Here is a 27,500-nt window from a genome sequence, read left to right as displayed (position 1 = left end):
ACCTGAATCAAGCTTCTTGTGTCCCCAGGCTAAAATGGTCTCATAGCTTCATGTTGTAAGGGTGGAAATTAAATTGCTAGGACGTCCATTTCAATTACTCTTTCAATTACTCTCAAAATGTCTTCAACTCTTTAACTCTAGACCCTTCAATGGAACGAAGCCATAAAGGTGGTTTGTGGCTGTCAGCTCTGTGCCTCTGTTGTCTGGTCTGTGGCCAGCTACAGTACACCATACTGCTCTAATATACCAGAGTATGGAATACAATATGATACAATATAATTTACCAACCACAATGGCCAGCTCAGCCGTGGTTTATCCCAGAGATGGTCAAACAAAGTGAATTACAAATGGATGCATCACACAGTGTTGGCTTCTTTTCTGTGTTTGATCATGTGTACACTTCTGTCCTCCACAGAGGTCCAGGCTCCTCCAGCATGAGTCAGCCTCTGACCTACAGAACAGAGCAATGTGTAAATTCATTTGGCTGTTTGTGTGTGTGTGTGTGTGTGTGTGTGGCGGGGGGACTAATGATCTGTGTGTATGTTGGTGTGTCTGTATAGCAGTAAGACTGTTATGTAAGTCATCTTGTGTTCAAGTATTTCTCTTTCACCTTGCACACAGTCTTTAATATGAATCACACTCATGACTCAGCTCTGTATGGAAACACACTCTTAAGAGTAGATCTGACATCTCTCTCTCTCTCTCTCTCTCTCTCTCTCTCTCTCTCCCTCTCTCTGTCTCTCTCTCTCTCTCTCTCTCTCTCTCTCTCTCTCTCTGTCTCTCTCTCTCTCTCTCTCTCTCTCTCTCTCTGTCTCTCTCTCTCTCTCTCTCTCTCTCTCTGTCTCTCTCTCTCTCTCTCTCTCTCTCTCTCTCTGTCTCTCTCTCTCTCTCTCTCTCTGTCTCTCTCTCTCTCTCTCTCTCATATACAGAAGGTGAGTAGGGGTCCTCTGCTACGTCGTCATGGTTTCCAGGAGTGTATATTGTTGGTCACCCAGCGCATCACAAAGTACCCTGTCCTGGTCCAACGTATCCTTGACAACACCAAAGGTGCGCTATCGTCATGGTAACACAGAGACCCATTAAACATTAGGCAAAGTCTGTGTGAGAGGCGTAAACATAATACACGATGCAAAAAGTCATCCTCTTCTCTCTGTTTGGACTGGAACAGTGTGAGAGTGATAGTGTTTGTGGTGTAAATCTGAATGTTTAGTGAATGTCATGTATATTGTCAGGAATATGTCTGAGTCTGATGTGTATATATTTAAACATAGAGTATGGTACTGTACCATACACATCATGATGTTTGTGTGTGTGTGCGTGCGTGTGTGCGCGTGCGTGCGCGTGCGTGTGTGTGTGTTTATGTTAATGTTAATGTTTATGTGTACACACACGTTAGTTTGTGCATTTGTGTGTATTGTGTTTGCAGACAGTCCAGAGGAGGAGGCAGGCCTGACCCAGGCTCTGGGTTCGATCAGGGACTTGCTCAGCTCCATAGACCAGCAGGTGCTGGAACTGGAGCGGACCCAGCGGCTGCAGGAGATCAGCTCCAGGCTGGATCCCCGGGCAGAGGCCAAACTGGGCTGTGGGGGTTTCTTCAGAGGGGCTGAACTCTTACGCAGGCGTCTTATACACGAGGGCAGTCTCTTCTGGAAAACGCCCAGCTCCAGACTCAAAGGTCGGTGTGAGTAAATGAACGGCTGCCTGGCTGTCTGTATGTGTGTGTCTGTGAGAGAGAAACAGAGAGAAAGACATAAAATGCAGAGCACATGTGTATTGAACTCTGATTTACTGTAGTTAACTGTGTTATTACTTCTCTGTGTCACTGTGTGTGTTACTGTAGTTAACTGTGTTATTACCTGTCTGTGTCACTGTGTGTGTTACTGTAGTTAACTGTGTTATTACTTCTCTGTGTCACTGTGTGTGTTACTGTAGTTCACTGTGTTATTACCTTTCTGTGTCACTGTGTGTTTTACTGTAGTTCACTGTGTTATTACTGCTCTGTGCCACTGTGTGTTTTACTGTGGTTGACTGTGTTATAACCTTTCTGTGTCACTGTGTGTTTTACTGTGGTTGACTGTGTTATTACCTTTCTGTGCCACTGTGTGTTTTACTGTGGTTGACTGTGTTATTACCTTTCTGTGTCACTGTGTGTTTTACTGTGGTTGACTGTGTTATAACCTCTGTGTCACTGTGTGTTTTACTGTGGTTGACTGTGTTATAACCTCTGTGTCACTGTGTGTTTTACTGTGGTTGACTGTGTTATAACCTCTGTGTCACTGTGTGTTTTACTATGGTTGACTGTGTTATAACCTCTGTGTCACTGTGTGTTTTACTATGGTTGACTGTGCTATAACCTCTGTGTCACTGTGTGTTTTACTATGGTTGACTGTGTTATAACCTCTGTGTCACTGTGTGTTTTACTGTGGTTGACTGTGTTATAACCTCTGTGTCACTGTGTGTTTTACTGTGGTTGACTGTGTTATAACCTCTGTGTCACTGTGTGTTTTACTATGGTTGACTGTGTTATAACCTCTGTGTCACTGTGTGTTTTACTGTGGTTGACTGTGTTATAACCTCTGTGTCACTGTGTGTTTTACTGTGGTTGACTGTGTTATAACCTCTGTGTCACTGTGTGTTTTACTGTGGTTGACTGTGTTATAACCTCTGTGTCACTGTGTGTTTTACTGTGGTTGACTGTGTTATAACCTCTGTGTCACTGTGTGTTTTACTGTGGTTGACTGTGTTATAACCTCTGTGTCACTGTGTGTTTTACTGTGGTTGACTGTGTTATAACCTCTGTGTCACTGTGTGTTTTACTGTGGTTGACTGTGTTATAACCTCTGTGTCACTGTGTGTTTTACTGTGGTTGACTGTGTTATTACCTTTCTGTGTCACTGTGTGTTTTACTATGGTTGACTGTGTTATAACCTCTGTGTCACTGTGTGTTTTACTGTGGTTGACTGTGTTATAACCTCTGTGTCACTGTGTGTTTTACTATGGTTGACTGTGTTATAACCTCTGTGTCACTGTGTGTTTTACTATGGTTGACTGTGCTATAACCTCTGTGTCACTGTGTGTTTTACTATGGTTGACTGTGTTATAACCTCTGTGTCACTGTGTGTTTTACTATGGTTGACTGTGCTATAACCTCTGTGTCACTGTGTGTTTTACTGTGGTTGACTGTGTTATAACCTCTGTGTCACTGTGTGTTTTACTATGGTTGACTGTGCTATCTTGCATTTTGTTTTACAGACATGCAGGTCCTGCTGATGACTGACATCCTCGTCTTCCTTCAGGAGAAAGATCAGAGATACATTTTTCCCTGTCTGGTAAGTTTCTCACACACACAGAAACACACACACACAAACACACACACACACACACACACACAAACACAAACACAGTCTCTCTGTTTCTCTGTCTGTCTGTCTCTCTCTCTCTCTCTTTCTCTCACACATGCACACACAACACGCACACACGCACAGATCTTTATTGACCCTTGGAGTTCCTAATTACCGTTTTTATTGTGATTAAAGATTAATACACTCAGTCCTGACATTGTCTAAGACTGATAATCTAAAATAACTAGAGATGACATTTTTGTTTTAACAGCCATGTTTTTTTTTAAAGATGGTTTCACATGTATAGGCCATCAGAATATCCGCATGAGGTCAGTTTAGTTAGAGATGTGTGTCATGTGTAAGCACTGTAGAGCCAGTAGATACCTGCATGCAGGAACTGCGTACCACACAGATGTGTACCTTTCAGATGGTGGTTTTGTTTGGCCTGCCTGGCAAATTAAACCTGACAAAACCTTTTCTGTCCGTCTGGAGGATAAGCCAGCCGTAGTGCCTCTGCAGAATCTTTTGGTGAGGGACATAGCCAATCAGGAGCGAGGATTCTTCATCATCAACAGTGAGTCCAGCCCACCTGAGATGTATGAGCTCCATGCTGCATCTAAAGACGACAGGAACACCTGGATGCGTGTCATATTAGAAACTGTCCGCAGGTACAAACACATATATGTAAACACACACACACACTCATACCACACACATACCACACACACACACACACACACACATACCACACACACACACACACACACACACACACATACCACACACACACACACACACACACACACACACTCACACATACCACACACACACACACACTCACACATACCACACACACACACACACACACACACACACACACACACCACACACACAGACACACACATACCACACACACACACACACACTCACACATACCACACACACACACACACACACACACACATTCCTCTTAAATAAATAATTCTTTCAGAATATGGAGTGAAGTGAGATCCATGAAACATGCTTGTAGTAGCACGTCCTGTAGACAGTGGGAAAACTCTAATACTAATAACAGAAACAGACAAAATGAGAGTGAGTTCCTCCTCACAGATACCAACACATGAAAGTAGTGAGGATGGTCTCTGTCCTACAGATACCAACACATGAAAGTAGTGAGGATGGTCTCTGTCCTACAGATACCAACACATGAAAGTAGTGAGGATGGTCTCTGTCCTACAGATACCAACACATGAAAGTAGTGAGGATGGTCTCTGTCCTACAGATACCAACACATGAAAGTAGTGAGGATGGTCTCTGCCCTACAGATACCAACACATGAAAGTAGTGAGGATGGTCTCTGTCCTGTAGGTAGAAATCATAGCACACTCTAACTTACTATACTCACTCTCTCACTCTTTCTCTCTTGTCTGTCTGTCTCTGTCTCTCTCCCTCTCCCTCTCTCTCTGTCTGTCTGTCTCTCTCTCTCTGTCTGTCGCTCTCTGTCTGTCTGTCTCTCTCTCTCTCTCTCTGTCTGTCGCTCTCTCTCTCTCTCTCTGTCTGTCTCTCTGTCTCTCTCTCTCTCTCTGTCTGTCTGTCTGTCTGTCTCTCTGTCTCTCTCTCTTTCTATCTCTGAAGTTGTCCAACAAGAGAAGAATTCCCCCTGATAGAGACTGAAGATGAAGCCCTCCGGCGAAGACTCAAAGGTGTGTGTCAGACTTTATGTATACTGCTAACAGAACGTGGTATACTTTCCCTTCAAAAAGAAACTATTACTGACACTTAGTTTTGATAAGAAAAAGTTGTAGCTGAAATTAAAATGAACCAATTCATTAAAATGAACCTCAAAATGATTTCTGAAAAAAAGAATAGTAAACATCAAAGAATAGTAAATACTATTAAAAATGGCACTTTCTAATGTTTTTCTGCCTAATGTATTTCTGCCTAATGTATTACTGCCTAATGTATTACTGCCTGTCTCTTGGTCCTGTGTGATCTCACTAACCAAGAGGAAGCCTTAAACATACCCCTCAAACACACACCTCAAACACACACTTCAAAAATACACCTCAAACACACACCTCAAACATACACCTCAAACACACACCTCAAACATACCCCTACACAAACACCTCAAACACACACCTCAAACACACACCTCAAACATACACCTCAAACATACACCTCAAACACACATACACCTCAAACACACACCTCAAACATACCCCTCAAACATACACCACAAACACACACCTCAAACACACACCTCAAACATACACCTCAAACACACACCTTAAACATACACCTCAAACATACCCCTCAAACACACACCTCAAACATGCACCTCAAACACACACCTCAAACACACACCTCAAACACACACCTCAAACACACATACACCTCAAACACACACCTCAAACATACACCTCAAACACACACCTCAAACATACACCTCAAACATACACCTCAAACACACACCTCAAACACACACCTCAAACATACACCTCAAACATACACCTCAAACACACACCTCAAACACACACCTCAAACACACATACACCTCAAACATACCCCTCAAACATACACCTCAAACACACACCTCAGACATACACCTCAAACACACACCTCAAACACACATACACCTCAAACACACATACCCCTCAAACATACACCTCAAACTTACCCCTCAAACACACATACACCTCAAACATACACCTCAAACATACACCTCAAACACACACCTCAAACATACACCTCAAACATACACCTTAAACACACACCTCAAACACACACCTCACACATACCCCTCAAACACACATACACCTCAAACGCACATACACCTCAAACACACACCTCAAACATACACCTCAAACACACACCTCAAACACACATACACCTCAAACACACACCTCAAACATACACCTCAAACATACCCCTCAAACATACACCTCAAACATACACCTCAAACACACATACACCTCAAACACACACCTTAAACATACACCTCAAACATACCCCTCAAACACACACCTCAAACATACACCTCAAACATACCCCTCAAACACACACCTCAAACACACACCTTAAACATACACCTCAAACATACCCCTCAAACACACACCTCAAACACACACCTCAAACATACACCTCACACCTACCCCTCAAACACACACCTCAAACATACACCTCAAACACACACCTCAAACACACACCTCAAACATACACCTCAAACACACACCTCAAACATACACCTCAAACACACACCTCAAACATGCACCTCAAACACACACCTCAAACACACACCTCAAACACACACCTCAAACACACATACACCTCAAACACACACCTCAAACATACACCTCAAACACACACCTCAAACATACACCTCAAACATACACCTCAAACACACACCTCAAACACACACCTCAAACACACATACACCTCAAACATACACCTCAAACATACACCTCAAACACACACCTCAAACACACACCTCAAACATACACCTCAAACACACACCTCAAACACACACCTCAAACACACATACACCTCAAACATACCCCTCAAACATACACCTCAAACACACACCTCAAACACACACCTCAAACACACACCTCAAACATACACCTCACACATACCCCTCAAACACACACCTCAAACACACACCTCACACATACACCTCAAACACACACCTCAAACACACACCTCAAACACACACCTCAAACACACACCTCACACATACCCCTCAAACACACACCTCAAACACACACCTCACACATACACCTCAAACATACACCTCAAACACACATACACCTCAAACACACACCTCAAACATACACCTCAAACATACACCTCAAACACACATACACCTCAAACACACACCTCAAACATACACATCAAACACACACCTCAAACACACATACACCTCAAACACACATACACCTCAAACACTCACCTCAAACATACACCTCAAACACACACCTCAAACACACACCTCAAACACACACCTCAAACACACATACACCTCAAACACACACCTCAAACACACACCTCAAACACACACCTCAAACATACACCTCAAACATACACCTCAAACACACACCTCAAACACACACCTCAAACACACATATACCTCAAACATACCCCTCAAACACACACCTCAAACACACACCTCAAACATCCCCCTCAAACACACACCTCAAACATACACCTCACACATACCCCTCAAACACACACCTCAAACACACACCTCACACATACCCCTCAAACACACACCTCAAACATACACCTCAAACACACACCTCAAACACACACCTCAAACACACACCTCAAACACACACCTCAAACATACACCTCAAACATACACCTCAAACACACACCTCAAACATACCCCTCAAACACACACCTCAAACACACACCTCAAACATACACCTCACACCTACCCCTCAAACACACACCTCAAACATACACCTCAAACACACACCTCAAACACACACCTCAAACATACACCTCAAACACACACCTCAAACATACACCTCAAACACACACCTCAAACATGCACCTCAAACACACACCTCAAACACACACCTCAAACACACACCTCAAACACACATACACCTCAAACACACACCTCAAACATACACCTCAAACACACACCTCAAACATACACCTCAAACATACACCTCAAACACACACCTCAAACACACACCTCAAACACACATACACCTCAAACATACCCCTCAAACATACACCTCAAACACACACCTCAAACACACACCTCAAACACACACCTCAAACATACACCTCACACATACCCCTCAAACACACACCTCAAACACACACCTCACACATACACCTCAAACACACACCTCAAACACACACCTCAGACATACACCTCAAACACACACCTCAAACATAAACCTGAAACACACATACACCTCAAACACACACCTCAAACACACACCTCAAACACACACCTCAAACACACACCTTAAACATACACCTCAAACACACACCTCAAACATACACCTCAAACATACCCCTCAAACACACACCTCAAACACACATACACCTCAAACACACACCTCAAACACACACCTCAAACACACACCTCAAACATACACCTCAAACATACACCTCAAACACACACCTCAAACACACACCTCAAACACACATATACCTCAAACATACCCCTCAAACACACACCTCAAACACACACCTCAAACATCCCCCTCAAACACACACCTCAAACATACACCTCACACATACCCCTCAAACACACACCTCAAACACACACCTCACACATACCCCTCAAACACACACCTCAAACATACACCTCAAACACACACCTCAAACACACACCTCAAACACACACCTCAAACACACACCTCAAACATACACCTCAAACATACACCTCAAACACACACCTCAAACATACCCCTCAAACACACACCTCAAACACACACCTCAAACATACACCTCACACCTACCCCTCAAACACACACCTCAAACATACACCTCAAACACACACCTCAAACACACACCTCAAACATACACCTCAAACACACACCTCAAACATACACCTCAAACACACACCTCAAACATGCACCTCAAACACACACCTCAAACACACACCTCAAACACACACCTCAAACACACATACACCTCAAACACACACCTCAAACATACACCTCAAACACACACCTCAAACATACACCTCAAACATACACCTCAAACACACACCTCAAACACACACCTCAAACACACATACACCTCAAACATACCCCTCAAACATACACCTCAAACACACACCTCAAACACACACCTCAAACACACACCTCAAACATACACCTCACACATACCCCTCAAACACACACCTCAAACACACACCTCACACATACACCTCAAACACACACCTCAAACACACACCTCAGACATACACCTCAAACACACACCTCAAACATAAACCTGAAACACACATACACCTCAAACACACACCTCAAACACACACCTCAAACACACACCTCAAACACACACCTTAAACATACACCTCAAACACACACCTCAAACATACACCTCAAACATACCCCTCAAACACACACCTCAAACACACATACACCTCAAACACACACCTCAAACACACATACACCTCAAATGCCCTGCAGGCCAAACTAGCTCTGGCAGTTCTTATATTGTATAGTACAGATATATGTGTTTATATTGTATTGTATAGATATCAACAGAGTTGTTTTTGTTTTCTATTCATCCCTCCCTCATTATCTTTCCTCTCTAGCGGACATCCAGCAGAAGGACAGAGAGGTCCTGGAGTTGCTTCAGGAGAGGGTTATCCTGTTCTCTGACCTGGCAGAGGTCACCGGAGGTCACTCTGTCATACTGCCGGCCAGTTCTCGCAACCTGTTCCGCGCAGACACACCTCAAGCCCCCCGCGGCGAGCAGCTTCTCAACCAGGCCGTCGTCGAGGGTACCTGTCCAAGCCAGTCTATTTTTCACTCGTTTTCTCTAGTATAACCCTTTACTAGGCTACGGGAATTCTTGCTTGTTCTTCTTTGTCTTCAAAATATTAGTTCGCTATTTTGCATTACATTATTATTTCAGTTTATGAGGCAATAAATTCATCCACCTGAAGTTTAGTTTCTGTGTTCCATGTCACTCTTACTAAAGCTTGGTTTGTAAGTGTACCTGTACCATGTAGTGTATAAGAACCTCTCTCTCTCTCTCTCTCTCTCACTCTCTGTCTCTGTGTCTCTCTCTGTAGTGGACAGGCTGACTGAGTTGTTGCTTAGCTCTAGTTTTGAGGTTCCTCTGTCCTGCAGTTCCAATGGTCACCAGACTCCCACGGCAGCGCTGATGATCAGTGAGTATGAAAGAGGAAGACATTTACAACAGATTTAAAATATTTGATAATACACAGAGTGTATTCAGTAATATAGTAGATCAGTAATATAAATCTTATGCTTTTCATGTGAAATGAAATAAACATTTGTTATTTTTACCCCACTTTGTCTCCCTCTCTCTCAGATGGACAGGAGGTGTTGGTTAACGGTTCTCAGGACAGTCCAGCGACTCAGGTAAGACAGTACATTTTCACATTTTTGTGAATTAAAGAGTGTCAAACACTGAAGGTACATAAACACTGAGCTATATTTGAAAAGACTTCTCTTGTTCTTTGTCTTCCTCTGTCTTACAACACACTCTCTCTCTCTGACAACACACTCTCTCTCTCTCTGACAACACACTCTCTCTCTCTGACAACACACTCTCTCTCTCTCTCTGACAACACACTCTCTCTCTCTGACAACACACCCTCTATCTCTGACAACACACCCTCTCTCTCTGACAACACTCTCTGGTGAGTGAAAGACTGCAGAGAAAGTCTGCTAACTCTGCACATAATGCAGGGCTCCTGGTTGTTCTAACTCTGCACACACAGCAGGGCTCCTGGTTGTTCTAACTCTGCACACACATCAGGGCTCCTGGTTGTTCTAACTCTGCACACACAGCAGGGCTCCTGGTTGGTCTCTATCTTGCCACATACTTTTAAAGACTGTTTGAAAGAGAACACTTGCATCCCTTGTCACCTACAGACAGAAATATGCATCAGCTCTGGCTGAACAAATCTGACCCTGACATCAGAACTCACTCATAAATTCTCACTTTTTTTTTTTTGACTTGTCAGCTCACAAACACTAATATGTAGACTGAAATGACTGATTCTCAGTCCTGTTGACATACCAAGGTGAGGTTTTTTTTTTTTTTTTTTTTTTTTTAAATAATTTTTCTTGTTTAACTAAACACTCAGAGATGTTTGGCAGAGATGTGTTCCCTTATTCTCAAAAGATCTATTTGTGTGTTTTTTTTTATCTCAAGCTGTAATCTCTCATTCTTGATAGATTTACCTGTTTGCTATGTTTCTCTACCATGCCATCTGTCTTCCATGCTAATGAACTTATGAGTAACTAAGTCAATATTTCTGACCCATAACATAGACTGTATTTGGACAGTAGGTGGCACTAGAGCAATCATGCAAAATGTTGGAAAGTTGAGCTGATTCAAGATTAATATGTCAGAAAGTTAACCTGTCCACTTTGAATCACATACAGTGATGACATCAAGAATGAATTCAGTTTATTTTGGTTATTAAGTTTTGTTGTACACATCTAGGGTCAAAAAGAGCATGTGGTTTGTCTATATTGTCTAAATTTGCCACTGTGCATGTCAGTATAAATCATTTTTTGGCTCCCTTCCTTACTGCTTATTGCTATATTTTCATCATAACGTTCAAGTATTTTCTCTTTTTTCAGGGATTTTTAGACAGTGTTGTGTTTGGCCTGTAGTCTGCTGTACCTGGAGTCAGCGCTTTTTTCAGGGATTTTTAGACAGTGTTGTGTGTGTGCCTGTAGTCTGCTGTCCCTGGAGTCAGTGCTTTTTTCAGGGATTTTTAGACAGTGTTGTGTTTGGCCTGTAGTCTGCTGTACCTGGAGTCAGCGCTTTTTTCAGGGATTTTTAGACAGTGTTGTGTGTGTGCCTGTAGTCTGCTGTCCCTGTCAGAAGCTTTGATTTGGAAGTTATCTGCCTTGCTCTGCCCCTCTTTGCTTTTTAGTTTGATATGCAGTTCTGCAACAAGATAATTACCTATTATTCCATGCTATTTAAAACGGTCCTGTAAGTTTCCATGGCAACGCGAATTTGCCTAATCACCCTCCACAATCAGAACTCTGAGGCAGCCCTGATTACTCCAGAACTTTGTTCCCAAAAAAACCATTTGATTGTGCTTTTTGTACAGATGTGTCAAGTCATTCATTAAAACAAAAACAGTTCTCTTTTGTACTTGTGGACCACGTTTTTTGCTACAGCCCTTTTGAGCGGTGGAAAGATTTATGAAATGAACTGGTATTTCAGTATCCCAGAATCCTTTTTGACTTACTGTCTCTGTTGAATCCACAGGATGGTAACGGAAATCAAACGGATGCCATGGATCCGAGAGAGGTAATGACTCTCCTATAGGCATGTGTGTCTGTGTTCTCAATACCAGGCAAGGTTCTTACTGGACTATTAATGTCTGTGTTTTAACTTCATCTGCTCATGGGTAGAGTACCTCAGGAACGGGTCTGTGTGAAGGGGGTGGGTTTACCACAGAAGAGAACAATTCACCTTTAAGTGGGTGTGGATCAGATGTTGTGAGAAACTTTCCTATAACTTTCTGTATGAATTCAGCCTCAGTTCAGTTTCTTGCAGTGAACTAGAAGTCTTCTTTTATCAGTACTGTTTAGATAAAGGGGGGAAAAGTGGAAGACATTCCCTGTTTGTCTGGTTAATGGGAAGACTCTCTGTGTGTGTGTGTGTGTGTGGATGCAGGTAGGAGACTGAGTCTGAGAGTCAGAGAAAGTAGTTACTTGAGCAAAGGTCACTTGAGATTTCTTAAAGATGTGTATGTGTGTGTGTGTGTGTGTGTGTGTGTGTGTGTGTGTGTATGTTTCAGGAGGTGTCTCAGAGGCTGGTTAATCTCAGTGTTCATCTTCATGCTCTTCAGGTCAGTATTTAACTCCATATCAGGCTGGTTTCAACATACAGTTCTGTAAAACAGTATGGCCGTTCTGTAAAACAGTGCATTGGTAGTACATTAAAACAGTACAGTGCTAAGTCATCTTTTCTTACATGAAAGTAAACAATACATTTAAATTTAACTGATGCTCTTGCTAAAACCCCCTTACAGTTTTGACTGTGTTGAGGTTTACATGCGTCTGTCAGTGTGGGTGTAAGTGACTGTCTGCAGGACACATTAACAGAAAGCTATTGAGTTCAAGATTTTATTTAATTAAATTAATTAATTAATTTATTTTTGAAGTAGACAACCACCAGGCCCTTAGGGTCCCTTATCCACATTCCACTCAGGGATTAAACACTGTAATACTTTGATCATGTAAATGAAATACTTAAATACAGAACACCAATATTAGAAGAGAGATTAAGCTAGACTGAGAGTCAATAAAGCTTCTTTAAATCATCATCACCCCCCCCCCCCTCCAAAACTTTTTCTATCACTCCAAAACCTCTCTGTTTCTCCATCCCTTTCAATCTCTCTGTTTCTCTCTTTGTATCACTGCCAAACTGCTGTTCTCTTTGTCTTGCTCATTTAGGGGGCAGTGATGAGACAGGACTCTATCCTGGAGTTTTGTCTGCGTGAGGCCTCTGTTTCCCCAGCGGCCGCGGGGCGTCCGGTCCGCTCCCTGTCGCGTGACGGAGGTAGTGAGGGGGGCTCTCTGGGCGAGCTGGCTCTGCTCCAGAGACAGCACAGCCTCCTGCAGGAGGAGCTGGGACGTCTGCGCAGGACCGAGGGACGTCTGAGAGAAAGCGAAAAGGCTCGAGTCCAGCTGGAGAAACAGCTCAAGGAACTCAAGGCCAACAGCGCCACCCCTGTGGACAGTACTGGAAGCGCAGTCTCACAGGTACTAAACGAGTGAAAGTCCCGCTCTTTCACAAAGAGCAGACAGGGAGACTCACGCTCTTTCACAGAGAGCAGACAGGGAAACTCATGCTCTTTCACAGAGAACAGACAGGGAAACTCATGCTCTTTCACAGAGAGCAGACAGGGAAACTCACGCTCTTTCACAGAGAGCAGACAGGGAAACTCACGCTCTTTCACAGAGAACAGACAGGGAAACTCACGCTCTTTCACAGAGAGCAGACAGGGAAACTCACGCTCTTTCACAGAGAACAGACAGGGAAACTCATGCTCTTTCACAGAGAGCAGACAGGGAAACTCATGCTCTTTCACAGAGAGCAGACAGGGAAACTCATGCTCTTTCACAGAGAGCAGACAGGGAAACTCACGCTCTTTCACAGAGAACAGACAGGGAAATCCCCTTCTCTCTGCAGACCTGCTCTTCGTTGGCTAGAGGACATACTCTGCATCAGATCCATTCAGATCCATCGTTCATTGTTACACACACCTCTTGATTTTGAGATTATTGTGTTTCCACCACTCTGGTGATACAGTGTCAGTGGTAATGCTGTCATTAGATGGGTCAATCTCCCTGACAATGATGATCGCTAAAACGAGAGGTTGACTTGACCCCCTACAATGCAGCCATGCTCTCAGCTGAGTTTTTATAATCCCATATATTACCATGAATATGGTTCAAACCCAAATCTGAGCTCCACACCTCAACTGTAACCCTCAATCAACTTAAATCAAGATAAAAAAAAAAACGCATCACCAGAATCAACACCTACAACCCTAAACTGCCTACTAAAAGTCTCTAAGCCAAGACCACGTCCCCAAAACCCAGCTCTTTCCAGAACTATCTGCAGGGCCATCTGGGACAGAAAACAGGGTTCGTCACTTCCAGCTTATCCGTCACTCACCTTTCACCTTTTGACCTTTTGTCACTCAGGTTCCACCTCCTCGTAGAGAGAGTGAAACAGACCCCAACACCAACACTCCATTGGCCAGCCAGGAATCAATGGACCAATCGGATGGTCTGCAGGACTGCAGTGATGTGGAAGTGGACATAATCTCTGACGACGATGGTGACAGTGATGATGACGATGATGGTGACGATGGTGATGATGAAGGTCTTGAAAATGTGAAGCTCTCATCTCCTCCTGAAAGCCAGGGTGAGATGGTCTCCAAAAGAATGTAACAGTTATAGAAAGACAGAAGAAAGCTCACCAGTGTCTGTTACAACATCATAATATACTAACCTTCTGTAAAATGCTCGCTAAAAGAACTATATTGGTATGAGTGAAGCAGAACTTTATTGTCATGTGATTGGAATAGTTTCCAAGCAGAGATATATTGTTTTATCAGACATCATCAGGGTCTCCATGTGGGCATACACTTAAGCTGACACTTGTTAAAGTTTAGACTCCTGGTCATGCTAATGGCAGTCTACACATTTACTTATGTAACTGTTCCATTTCCATAGAGAAATACATATTCTACATACTCTCTCTCTCTCTTTACTTAACTACCCCCCCTCTCTCTCTTTACTTAAATACCCCCCCATCTCTCTTTCACACACACACACACACACACACACATGCATGCATGCACAACTATAGACACGAATGCACATAAACACACACACTCTCTCTCTCTCTCTCTCTCTCTCACACACACACACACACACACACACACACTTACTCACACAGTTGAGTTAGTGTGTGTGTATGACTGTGTGTGGTGTAGGTTTTAGCTTTTACAGTGGGAGCTGAAGTTGTATCATAATGAATGCCAATAGTGTGCAGTGAGCTGCTTTCACCAAAAACATTTGATTTTAAAACAAATATTTGCAGTTGAAACCACTCTCTCCCTCTTTCTGTGTATGTGTGTGAGTGACTTTTCATAGCCCAGAATGCTTATTGTTCATGGTTTCTTCATCACACAGACCTGCAGGATATACCAGAGGAGAGCGAATCAGGAGCTGATCCCAGGGAGAGGGAGGTGTCTCACTGCTGACAGCGTGGAGAGGCGAGACCGGATTATAACAGGACCCGTCCGACACTCCTCAGCGGAGAGCCTGTGTGGATCTTCCTCCGCAACCACATCCATATAAGGCTTATTAAAACCGCAGTCCTTCTGAGTGAAGTGCGTTTTCCACACGGTGATGTCGCTTTGTAATTCAGCATGTGGCAGTATTAATACACGTGATCTTTCTCTTCTGGAATCCAAACATAATGAACTGATAATAACAGATAATGCCAAAGGAGGACGATAAACTGTGAGGAGGAGGAGGAGGAGGAGGAGGAGGAGAAGGAGAAGGAGGAAGTGGAGGAGTGGGAATGCGTGTAACAGGACCACACTGAGCTTGCTTGTGTGCAGACCTGGTTGTTTTCTTAAATCAGACCACAGATGAACCAGACTTGACCTCTGTGTTTTAGAGTAATAATGAACTGTGTCCAGTGCTTCTGGGTCATTTCATCGTTGCACAAAAATCCCCAACACAAACTAATAAACAAAACAAAACAAAACGCCCAACAACAACAACAACAACAACGATGACAACAAACCCCAAAACGAACAAAAACTTCTTTAGTTCTTTAGTTTTAGTGTGTTTATGTTTTAAGAAAAGTTGGTTGATTTCATTTTCGTGGCTCAATATAATTCTATTTATTCATTTTTGGTTGAAATGGGTGGATATGAGAAATAAATGAGCCAACAGAGACGCTGCATACTGAAGCCATAAGATCCTCAGATGGACCAACACTCTGTCCAAACCCTGCATGTGCTGTACTTTAGACCAGTACATATTTATGCTGGACCTTCTCTTCCTCTCAGAACCCCTGCTTTTTTGTTTGTTTGTTTGTTTGTTTTTGTTTGAGGAGGGGTTACAAATCTTATCTGAGTCCAAAGCTGGGAGCACTCATAGGGAAGTGTACATATGAAATTATTTTTTTTTCTCTCAGTGAATATGATATGGAAAGACTTTTAAAGCAATCCCTTCAGCAGTATTTCCCACTGATTTTGATGCCTGATTATGTTTGGTGTTTTTAGTGTTGCTTTATCTTAGTTTGAATTGTGCAGTGGTTCTGTAAACATATTCATGAATGTTCCTGAAAAATCAGAGACTCAGAGATTTGCCTTAGTTTGATATTTTCAGAGGTAAGCAAACAGAAAATATTGTGGATAGTAATTAAGGCACTGGAAATATGATCAATAAAATGCACCTATATGCTCTACTTTAGCTCAGTATTCAGAGGCTTTTTATGAAGAAATATGAGGATGTTTCTGACATGGTGACAAAAACTGTTCCAAATGCGGATTCTGCGCATACGGTAAGCTGAACGTAACAGAGCAGCTTTTGTCTCAATACTTCACCTCGGCGCTTTGCTCTGGACATTTCTGAACATTCATTTTTCGATGATGATGATGATTCCATCAGGTATTACACAGACGTCAGTGCAACCTGTTTACGGCTCATCCTGGTTATGACTTTCACCTCTGGCCTCAGCTTCAAATGGTTTGTTCTGGAGTGGTGCAGTGGAAAAGCCAACAGCCCACCTCAGCAGACGCCTGGGTTTAAATCCTGGTAGCAGTGCTTCCACTTTGGCTGGGTATACACAAGGACAGAGTTGACAGGTGTGTCCTGATTGGTTGGGGTGCTAGATGAGTGATGGACAGATCTTGGGAGCATAGCTTGAACCTCCCCACATGTTATGACTTCTGGAAAAAGTCCTCCATGGTCTGGTGAAAAAAAGCAGGATGTATCAAAGCGTTAGGGTTTGCTCTCTTTTTCTGTGCGGTGGTCTTTTTCTTATTGCTGATGTCAAAACGAGGGTCAAGAGCAGAGGTTTTCACAGATATCCCTAAATTTGACACCTTATGCCTGACCTTTCCAAAGTCAGCACCCATTCAAGTGGCGAACACAATTTCTTATGTCTTTGAATGACTTTCTCTCGGTCTGCTGGAGCAGGTTATCATTAAGCAAGGCAAGGCAAGTTCATTTATGTAACACATCTCAGACACAAGGCCATTCAGTGTGCTTCAAACAGGCATATAAAACATTAGACAGTACAAACTAAGATTAATAAAAGTTAAAAAACAAAAAGAGATAATACAGTGTATGAGGGAAAAAGGAACAAAGAATTAAAATTGAGAGGTAAGAAGACACATGAAAGGAATACAGGTCAGGCAGTGCAGAATAAAAACAGTGGGTTAAAAAAATGAATAAATAAAGAATAAAATAAGTAAAAGCAAGTAAAAGGTGATAATACAATGTATAAGGGGGGATAAAAAAGAGTTAAAATGGACAATTAAGAGAATACATAAAAGGAATAAAAGTCAAGGTGTATAGGCAGTGCAGAACAAAAAAGTTTTAAGTCTGGATTTAAAAGTGCTCAGAGTTTGGGCGCTTCTGAGGAAGTTTGTTCCAACTATGTGCGACATAGTAACTAAACGCTGCCTCACCGTGTTTAGGTCTAACTTTGGGAATAGTTAACTGACCAGTCCCAGATGACCTAAGGGGGTCATCTAGGGGGTTCATATGGTGAGAGCAAGTCAGAGATGTATTTTGGTCCTAAACCACTGAGCGATTTGTAAAAAAACAAAACAATTTTACAGTCAATTCTTTGACTAACTGGGAGCCAATGCAGAGACCTGAGAATTGGTGTAATGTGCTCAGCTTGCTTTGTTTTGGTTAGAACTCCAGCAGCAGCGTTTTGGATAAGCTGCAGCTGTCTGAGAGCTTTTTTGGTAGCCCTGGAAAAAGACCATTACAGTAATCCAACCCGCTAGAGATAAAGGCATGGGGATGAATCCTCTCATTCTTGCTATATTTTTAAGATGATAATGGGCTGATTTTGTTATTAAGTTGATGTGGCTATTAAAACTTAAATCTGAGTCCATAATTACACCTAGATTTCTTGCCTGGATTTTAGTGTGAGGAGAGACATTCTCATGGTGAGCAGTAACTTTCAGCCTTTCTTTGAGGGTGCCAAAGACAATTATCTCAATTTTGTCTTGATTCAACTGAAGGAAATTCAGTTACATCCAATCACTGATCTCTTTAATGCACTGGAGCAGCAAATCTATGGGACCACAGTCGTTTGGTGAAAGAGCTATGTAGAGTTGGGTGTCATCTGCATAATCATGGTAAGAAATTTAGTTATTATGCATAATTTTGCTTAACGGTAGCATATACAGGTTAAATAAAAGAGGCCTAAGGATTGAGCCTTGGGGAACTCTGCACGTCATGTTGATTCGTTCTGACGCGTAGTTGCCAATATGGAGATAAAATAGTCCCTGTCCTGCAGATAGGACTTGAACCAGTTTAGGGCTGAGCCAGAAAGTCCAACCCAGTTTTCCAGTCTGTCTAACAGTATTGTATGGTCTATTGTGTCAAAGGCTGCACTAAGATCCAGTAGCCCTAGAATTGATTTTTTTCCAGAATCTGTGTTTAAACGAATGTCATTTAGAACCCTAATAAGAGCAGTCTCAGTACTGTGATGGGGCCGAAATCCTGATTGAGAGTTGTCAAAGGAGCCATTAGAGGTTAAGAAGTTGCGGAGTTGCTGGTAGACAGCTTTTTCAGTGATTTTCCATATGCAGGGTAGGTTTGATATAGGTCTGCAGTTGCTAATTACAGAAGCATCTAGGCTGCTTTTTTTTAAATAGAAGCTTGATAACTGCAGTTTTCCAAAATTTTGGAAAATTGCCTGATACAAGAGAGCAGTTAACTATTTGCAGTAAATCTGTTGCCAGGCAATTAAATACATTTTTAAAGAAGTTAGTAGGCAGAGCATCAAGACAGCAGGTGGATGGCTTAAGATGTGATACAATTTCTGTATTTTTACAGTCAATGGCTTTGAAGTCTGTTATTTTCACTAAGATACTTTTATCTGCATGTAGTGGTGCTACAATTGTTTTGTTTGAGATGGAAATATGGATGGCTTGCCTAATAACCTTTATCATTAATGAAGCTAGCAAACGCATTGCATTTACTGGTGGAGAGGAGTTCAGGAGCTATTGACTGTTGGAGATTTATTAAGTTTCAAGTTTCAAGTTTATTTAGAGCCCAATATCACTGTTTACAGTCTCAAAGGGCTTTATAGGCCACAACAGTCAAAATCAAAACAGGAGGGCACCCCCTGACTTAATCCTTGTGGCGGGCAAGAAAAAACTCCCCAAAAACCCAAAAGGGAAATGGGAAAATGGGGGAAATCTTGAGAAGGACCACAGAGAGAGGAGACCCCTCCTTGGCCAGACAGGTGTGCAATAGGTGCTGACCCAGCAGGCAGTTACAATTGCAAGTAAATTAGAGCATGAACAAAGGGGATGGCGATGCAGACAGGAGGCTGACAGGGGGATGAAAGATGATAACACTAGGATGGATCGGTGCAGAGGGCAGGAGTCAGGATCACTGGTATCTCAGGAGTAGCACGTGTGGCTCGACAGAGAGAGAGAGAGAGAGAGAGAGAAAGAAAGAGAGAGAGACATTGTTAGATGTTCATTTCCACATAATGGTTAAAGGAAAATGTACATTGTGTGCCGAGTGCAGGCAGGGACTGCAGCAAGACTAGCTATTACAGCATAGCTAAAAGGGAGAGCTAGAAGGTAATACGGAGATGAGAGCACTCTGGGACACAAAGCGGCCACCCACTCCACCGTCAACAAACTTGAGTGAACACGTTAGAGTGTGGAGGGGGTGGGGTGGGGGGGGGTCAACAGCATCCAAACATCCCAGTTCACAAAACATTCTATTTATTAGCCTATCAGCAGTAGCAAATAGAACGTGTGTATTATTAATATTACATAGAACTGTCTTACACTTCTCAGTTTTGAATTGTATTTATGAAGTCTGTCTTTGTAGATGTCACAGTGAATCTGAACTTTTGTTTTTCGCCATTTGCACTCAGCTTTTCCTCACTCTCTTTTTTGGGTTTTGACAGACGTAGCATTTCTTCAAGGAGCTTTCTGCTTACCAGAGATGGATTTGACCATAGCAGGAGCAATGACATCAATAATATTTACAATTTTGTAATTGAAATGATCTACAAGGTCATTAACAGAGGTTGAAGTAGAGGTTCGTGAAAAAAAGATAGCTTCCTTAAACAATGCACTGGTACCCTCATTGATAAACTGTTTTTCATCCTTAAATAAAGCAGCTATTCCACCTCCTTTCTTACCAGCTCTAACAACATGCATAAAACTGAATTGTGTGTGTCTGTGAGTGTGTGTGTGAGTGTGTGTGAGTGTGTGTGTGTGTGTGAGTGTGTGTGTGTGATGTGTATGTGTATGTGTGTGTGTGTGTGTGTGTGTGTGTGTGTGTGTGTGTGTGTGTGTGAAGGAGGGGGGGGGGGGGCTGACTCAATAAGAATTGTTGCGCCGCCATTTTTCTCTAATCAAGTTTCAGTTAAAAACACGAGGTCAAGTTTATAAGTGATAATAAAATAATTGATTAAGAATGACTTGTTTGCTAGAGATCTAACATTATACAAGGCCAGTTTTATATTATTAGTGACAGGCCCCGAGATAGGTTGTCTCCAATTGTCAGACCGTTTCATTTTCACCCTTATCAAGTTTTATAAGTCAGCAGCATGGGGAGAGTACATGTTGCTTTTTCTACTATTAGTATTAGTTAAAACAGGTACGGGGAGGATTACATGCTGTACAATTTACAATTTAGCATTTGGCAGACGCTTTTAGCCAAAGCGACTTATAATCAGTGCATTGGTCGGATTCCTAATACCTCATAAGCAGACATTGCAATAAGACTGAGCGTCAATTGACTCCTTCGTATTGCGCCCCTGGAATTCTTTGACAAACATAGAAACAAGACAAGGTTTTTTTTTTTTAAAAGGAAAGGAGGTTAGGCATTGGGGGATAGGTGGGTTCTGAAGAGGTGGGTTTTCAGTTTCTTGTGGAAGATGGTAAGGGATTCCGCAGTCCTAACTGTATGAGGGAGGTCGTTCCACCACCGCGGGGCAATGGTGGAGAAGAGGCGTGGTCGGGAAGAGCGGCTGCTGGGTTCCCGAAGTGAGGGGACCGTCAGCTGACCAGAGGTTGTAGAGTGGAGGGTTCTAGTAGTGGTATACGGAGTTATTAGGGACTGAAGGTATGATGGGGCGGAGCCTCTTGTTGCCTGGTAGGCCAGCACCAGTGTCTTGAATTGGATGTGGGCAGCTACCGGAAGCCAGTGGAGCGCAGTAAGCAGTGGAGTGACATGAGAGTGCTTAGGGAGGTTGAGTACCAGGCGTGCAGCGGCGTTCTGCACGAGCTGGAGCGGCCTGATGGCGCAGGTCGGTAAGCCAGCCAGTAGAGCGTTGCAGTAGTCTAGGCGGGAGATGACAAGCGCTTGGACCAGGAGCTGGGTCGCCTGTTGTGTGAGGAATTGGCGGATTCTCCTGATATTGTATAGGGAGAATCTGCAGGATCGAGTGACTGCCGCGATGTGACCGGAGTAGGTCAGCTGGTTGTCGAGGGTTACGCCAAGGTTTTTGGCTGCTGTGGTGGGGAACACCACAGATCCCTCGATGGTGATTGCAGTGTCGATCGTTGGGGAGTTCTTAGTGGGAAAAAACAGAAGCTCCGTTTTCTCCAGGATGAGTTTGAGGTGGTTAGCGGACATCCAGGAGGCAATGTCAGCTAAGCAGGCTGCGATACGAGGCTGAACCTGAGAGTCAGAGGGGGGGAAGGAGAAGAACAGCTGTGTATCATCAGCGTAGCAGTGGTAAGAGAGACCATGGCGGAGATAAAGTATCTTGGTGGTAGTAGTGGACCAGTGATACGAGCGTTTGAGCGCGTTGTATGTCGAGTTGAGATGACGAGTTTTGTAGAATCAACAGGTGGGATAGATAGTAATCGTGAAATACATTGTGCAATATTGTGGCCGAGCGCCGGAGAACCCCTGTGGTTGGGGTGCAGTCTATCGCGCTCAAATAACGCAGGGCGGCCCCAAAAAAGATCAAAGGTGTCTATAAAAGTGATCTGAAATTTGTCACATGCAGCTTTAAGCCATGAATTTAGGGAAAACAGACGAGTGAATTTTTATATGCCCCGGCCTTTTTTAAGTCGGTAGGGGCGGATTGGGAAAAAGATGGAATCGGAATGAGAGCGTTTTCTCCAGGCCTTTTTGTCGGAGCGCAGGTTTAAATCAGGATTTCAAGGAAACTGGGGTCTGATTGGAACTATTAGCTGAGTACCAGGTCTTAGCTGTTCTCTCTCCATTTTTTAACTCACACCCTTTTCCCCAAACCCTGTACCATTGTATAATCACTCCTTCTTAAAAAACTCTGTGAAAACCAGTGCTCTCCCTGTGTGTCTCTCCCATGGCTGCGGTGGCCTGCTGGCTTTGGGGGACGCTGGGAGAGAGGGAGAAATTCAGATCTTTCTTCTTTGCCAGTGAACAATGTCAGCCAAGAGTCATGTATTAATAACCTCCAAGCTAGGCATCGCTGGCATGCTCCCCCCCCCCCCTCTCTCTCTCTCTCTCTCTCTCTCTCACACACACACACACTCATATACACATATATAGACACACAAAAATCTCATCCATCACTGAGCTGGCTCGGGGATAGATAGATTGTTGGAGAAATAAAGGAATGGAGAGAACATAGTAAGGATGGGGGGAGGAGTGTCTAAGTAAATATATTTACTTAATCCTTCCTGAGGAGAGATTTATGCAGTCTCCTCTTCACTGCCACAAACACTAACTAAGCAAAACAAACAAACAAAAACAGAAAAAGAGAACCAGGCACCTCAGTCATTGACTCAAGAAGTTGCCTTTAAAAGGGACCTTTACACCCAAAACAACTTCAAGTAAACTCCCCACAGTACAAACGATAGCCACAATCCAATTTATCCCAGTGGAATACTGTTCGCTAGTGCAAGAGGTTCTCTCTGTCAGACTATAGGGAAAACAAGTGTCTGGAATTCTGAGTTTGAGCACACAGTGGTTTTATTTTAGGGTGTAACATTTATAGATCACACTAGAAGTTAGTAGACTCGGTTATTCTCGCTGATCTGTGGTCATAACTATTATATTTTTTTTATTAAAAAGGCTGTCCATATTTTCTTGAAATCAAATCCAAACAATCCTGTTTAACAGATTTTTTTTTTCTCAATAAAATATTCTTCTTTTTAAAAACGCAGTATTAATCATGCAGTTACTTGAAAAGATGCAGAATGTGAGATTTAAAAAGGAGGTCTTTGTAGTGAATAGCATGTGTCTGCTCTTGGCACCAGCTGGAGGAGTGTTACAGTGTGAGGCAGACCTGACTAGTGGTGAGATAGTTGACCAACTAGTTAATAATGGTGACTATGAAAAAAGAGACCCCCATGTTACCAAAGTAATGACTAATGAAGACAGAGAACCTCTCCTTAAAACTGACTACCAAGTTATCGTTGTATAAAAAAAATTGCATAGTGATCTCCAATGTTTATACTGCGTTCTGTGTATGATAACTTTAAAATCTATTTTGACAGACTATTGTCTATTAGTAAACGAAGAGGTGGCATTTATTGTAAATGTGAGTGATACCGTTGTATTCACAGTAAATATGTGTCATGTAGTCATGCTTTAATTAACTCTGTGTGTGTGTGTGTGTGTGTGTGTGTGTGTGTTTGTGAGTGTGTGTGTGTGTGTGTGTGTTTTACCTTGAACAGATCAGAGAACATTTATGCAAGATCATGTCACAACGAATCAGGAAATGGCAAACATTTTCAACTGTTTTTGACAAAAAATTTTATTCATTCTGTCATATATCAATATTCAAATTTATGTCATATATATATATCAGCATCCATAATTCAGTGGATATTACATAAATGGAATTTGCCACCATAAAACAAGGGGTTCTGTGGACGCCTTGCCTTGACCTCTACCTTTAAATACCTTGTTGACCATTGACCTTTTGCTCTTTTCCTCTGGTGTGTGAGCCCTGAGTCTCCTTACTGTTACTGACAGGCTTATTCTCTGCTGGCTGGCCTGACAAGCGACGCCTCCCTCGTCACCCTTTGTGTGTGCTGGGATGTTTGATGCCTGATGTATTATAGCCCCACTTTAAACTCCAGCTGTGGCTTTCTCTCTAACTCACTCAGGGCACTGACTATGCCACCAGCCTAGACGGACAGGGTCTCACACAAGGCCAGGGCAGCTGATCACAGAGTGAAGTATAGTATGGTAACACAGCCCATCACATAAAGCTTTGGATGGCCATGTGACCGGTTCCCTGCGCAGTGATTGGCTGTGTGGGGATTGTTATACTGATAAGGGAAAAGCCCTTAACTGAAGGCATATTAATGGCCATAACGAGACAGCAGGGACTGAGATGCTGTCGTCACAAAGCCACACACACCTGTCTCTGTCACAATCACTGCAGCTTTGTCTTTTTATAGCCGTTGCTAATATCTACTCTATTCCAGTCTCTCTCTCACTCTCTCTCTCTCTCTCTCTCTCTCTTCTTCCTGTTCATTCATTGTCCTCTCTTGGTTTCCCCATTTTGTCCCATCTGAAAGCTCGGAGGGAAAAAGAGGAGAGTAGTGAAAGTGTTGCCGACAGACAGAGAGAGCGCTGAGCCAAAGCGGGACAGAGGGAGGTGGAAACAGAACTATATGAGACATCTGTGCGCATTGTGAATGTTTTGGATAAAAGTGTCTGCCGAGTGAATAAATGTAATGTGATATACATGAGTGTGACTGTATAAAAACTTATAAACAGAGAGATGAAGAAGAGGGGTAAAGAATGTAAGGAAGGAAAAAACGATGAAGAAGACGCCTTATCTCTGAGTGCCCTGGCTCTTCTGTGTTCAGGATAGTCTCTTCCCAAGGTTTCTGACCATGGACTATTACATTTCAGATGTCCATTAGACGGTATAGTTCAGGGAGTTGGGGAAGAGTGGGCGGAGTAATATGGGTGAGAGGTGTTCATGGCCATGGGGCGGAGCTTAAACACCCCATGAAATATAAATGCCCGCCCTCTATCCCACGCTGAGTTTGGTCTCTCGTTCTCTCTCCTGTCCCTCCCTTTCTCTGTCTCCTTTCTCTTTTCTAGACCTTCTCCTCTAGCTGCACTCCTTGCTTTTCGCCTTCGTTCCCTCTTCGGTTTCCTGTAAAATACTCTTCCGTTTCACCGTGGTGAGCTCAACAAACCGCCGACAAGATGGAGGCCATCAAGAAGAAGATGATGATGCTGAAGCTGGATAAGGAGAATGCCCTGGACCAAGCAGAACAGGCCGAGACGGACAGGAAGGCGGCGGAGGAGAGGAGCAAACAGGTGAGAGAGAAAGACAGACACAGAGGGAGAAGAGGCAAGCCTCGAGAACTGTGAATTACACCTCCTCTTTATGGGCCACAGAGAGGACCTACCAGACAGACTATATAAGACCTCTGGTACTGACCTGGAATTGAAATAGATTTTTGATCTCTAATTTCTGGAATTAGTTCTAGGTTTTTTTTTTTGTTTTTTTTTTTTTAAGGCTGTGTGTGTTGTGGAGTACTTTGAATTCGCTCACTTTAGACTGTTCTTCTTCACTATACAAGCAAGCCAAGGTCAAATCATACCACACTGAATATTATCTTAAAATATACAAACGCAGGAAAACATTTTAATTGGACCCTGTCTCCTTTCAGTTATCCTACATGATGAGATGGAAGTTATATGAATTACTTTATCCTGAAACTCTAAATGTTTTGGTAAAAAAAAAAAAAGTTGAAAGGAATTGTTGGGGAGTATGAGTGACAGCAACAGTGACAATGGAAAAGACCATGTGTTGCCAGAGCATCTGAAATCTTAGACAGCGGTGGTGTTGCTCTCAAATCCAGGAGACCTAGGAGGGGGGGGTCGGGGAGGGGGGGGGGGGTAGGATGATATCCTTATGGGTGACTGTACAGCTATGGATTGATGGAGAGAGTGTGCCTTCTCATGGATAGGGCCTTTCATGAAAAGGTATTTTTATCAGCGTGGTGCTAATGCAGAACTACACCAGCCTGAAAAGGGCCCTTACCTCATGGGGCAGAGGGAGTAGTAGTTGGCGCAGGGGTGGGGGCGAGAGGTTTGGCCAAACTGCCTTTGGATTGGGAAGAGTTATTCAGTACACATTACAGATTATGTTGTGGTAATGATGTCAAGAGTGTTAACACTTCTCACCTTACTCCCCCCCCACCCCACCCCACCCTGCCCGGTTCTCCTGTGTCCACGCGTCAGCATGAAGATGAGCTGATCCAGATGCAGAAGAAACTCAAAGGAACAGAAGATGAGTTGGATAAGTACTCAGAGGCTCTGAAAGATGCTCAAGAGAAACTGGAGATTTCAGAGAAGAAAGCTGCTGATGTGAGTGAGAGTGACTCCACAAAGCATTAACACAGTCATCTCACACACACACACACGCACACACACACACACACACATACACACACACACACACATACACACACACACACACACACGCACACACACACACACACGCACATACACACACACACACACACATACACATACACACACACACACACACACACACGCACACACACACACACATACACACACACACACACAGACACACACACACACAGACACACACACACACACACACACATACACACGCACACATACTCACACGCGCGCGCGCACACACGCGTACCAAGAGAAAGAGAGAGAGAGAGAGAGAGAGAGAGAGAGAGAGACAGGAGGACCCCATAATTTC

General features: G+C 43.1%; 2 protein-coding genes across 4 annotated transcripts in view; both read left to right on the top strand.

Moving 5' to 3' along the window:
* Nucleotides 1-16,113, top strand: part of arhgef2a (Rho guanine nucleotide exchange factor (GEF) 2a) — a 34,361-nt gene extending 18,248 nt beyond the window's left edge. Inside the window, exons 10-22 of the mRNA XM_030789006.1 lie at nt 930-1,047; nt 1,427-1,675; nt 3,253-3,329; nt 3,834-4,009; nt 4,977-5,044; nt 9,631-9,819; nt 10,114-10,212; nt 10,377-10,426; nt 12,303-12,344; nt 12,838-12,888; nt 13,496-13,804; nt 14,753-14,975; nt 15,749-16,113. Coding sequence (XP_030644866.1) covers nt 930-1,047; nt 1,427-1,675; nt 3,253-3,329; nt 3,834-4,009; nt 4,977-5,044; nt 9,631-9,819; nt 10,114-10,212; nt 10,377-10,426; nt 12,303-12,344; nt 12,838-12,888; nt 13,496-13,804; nt 14,753-14,975; nt 15,749-15,819 — 1,722 coding nt within the window. The 3' untranslated portion in view covers nt 15,820-16,113. The remainder of the gene's footprint in view (nt 1-929; nt 1,048-1,426; nt 1,676-3,252; nt 3,330-3,833; nt 4,010-4,976; nt 5,045-9,630; nt 9,820-10,113; nt 10,213-10,376; nt 10,427-12,302; nt 12,345-12,837; nt 12,889-13,495; nt 13,805-14,752; nt 14,976-15,748) is intronic.
* A 9,844-nt stretch (nt 16,114-25,957) lies between these two features.
* Nucleotides 25,958-27,500, top strand: part of tpm3 (tropomyosin 3) — a 9,183-nt gene continuing 7,640 nt past the window's right edge. The window contains exons 1-2 of one of the 3 annotated variants that reach the window (XM_030788399.1): nt 25,958-26,071; nt 27,002-27,063. In XM_030788399.1, the coding sequence (XP_030644259.1) occupies nt 25,958-26,071; nt 27,002-27,063 (176 nt within the window). Of the gene's footprint in view, nt 26,072-27,001; nt 27,128-27,500 lie in introns of all 3 variants that reach the window. The other 2 variants (XM_030788398.1, XM_030788397.1) reach the window with 2 other exon arrangements.

This window comes from Chanos chanos, chromosome 12, assembly GCF_902362185.1.
Source record: "Chanos chanos chromosome 12, fChaCha1.1, whole genome shotgun sequence".
Lineage (NCBI taxonomy): Eukaryota > Metazoa > Chordata > Actinopteri > Gonorynchiformes > Chanidae > Chanos > Chanos chanos.
Note: the sequence above shows the minus strand (reverse complement) of the source record. Positions and strands in the feature narration are given on the sequence as shown.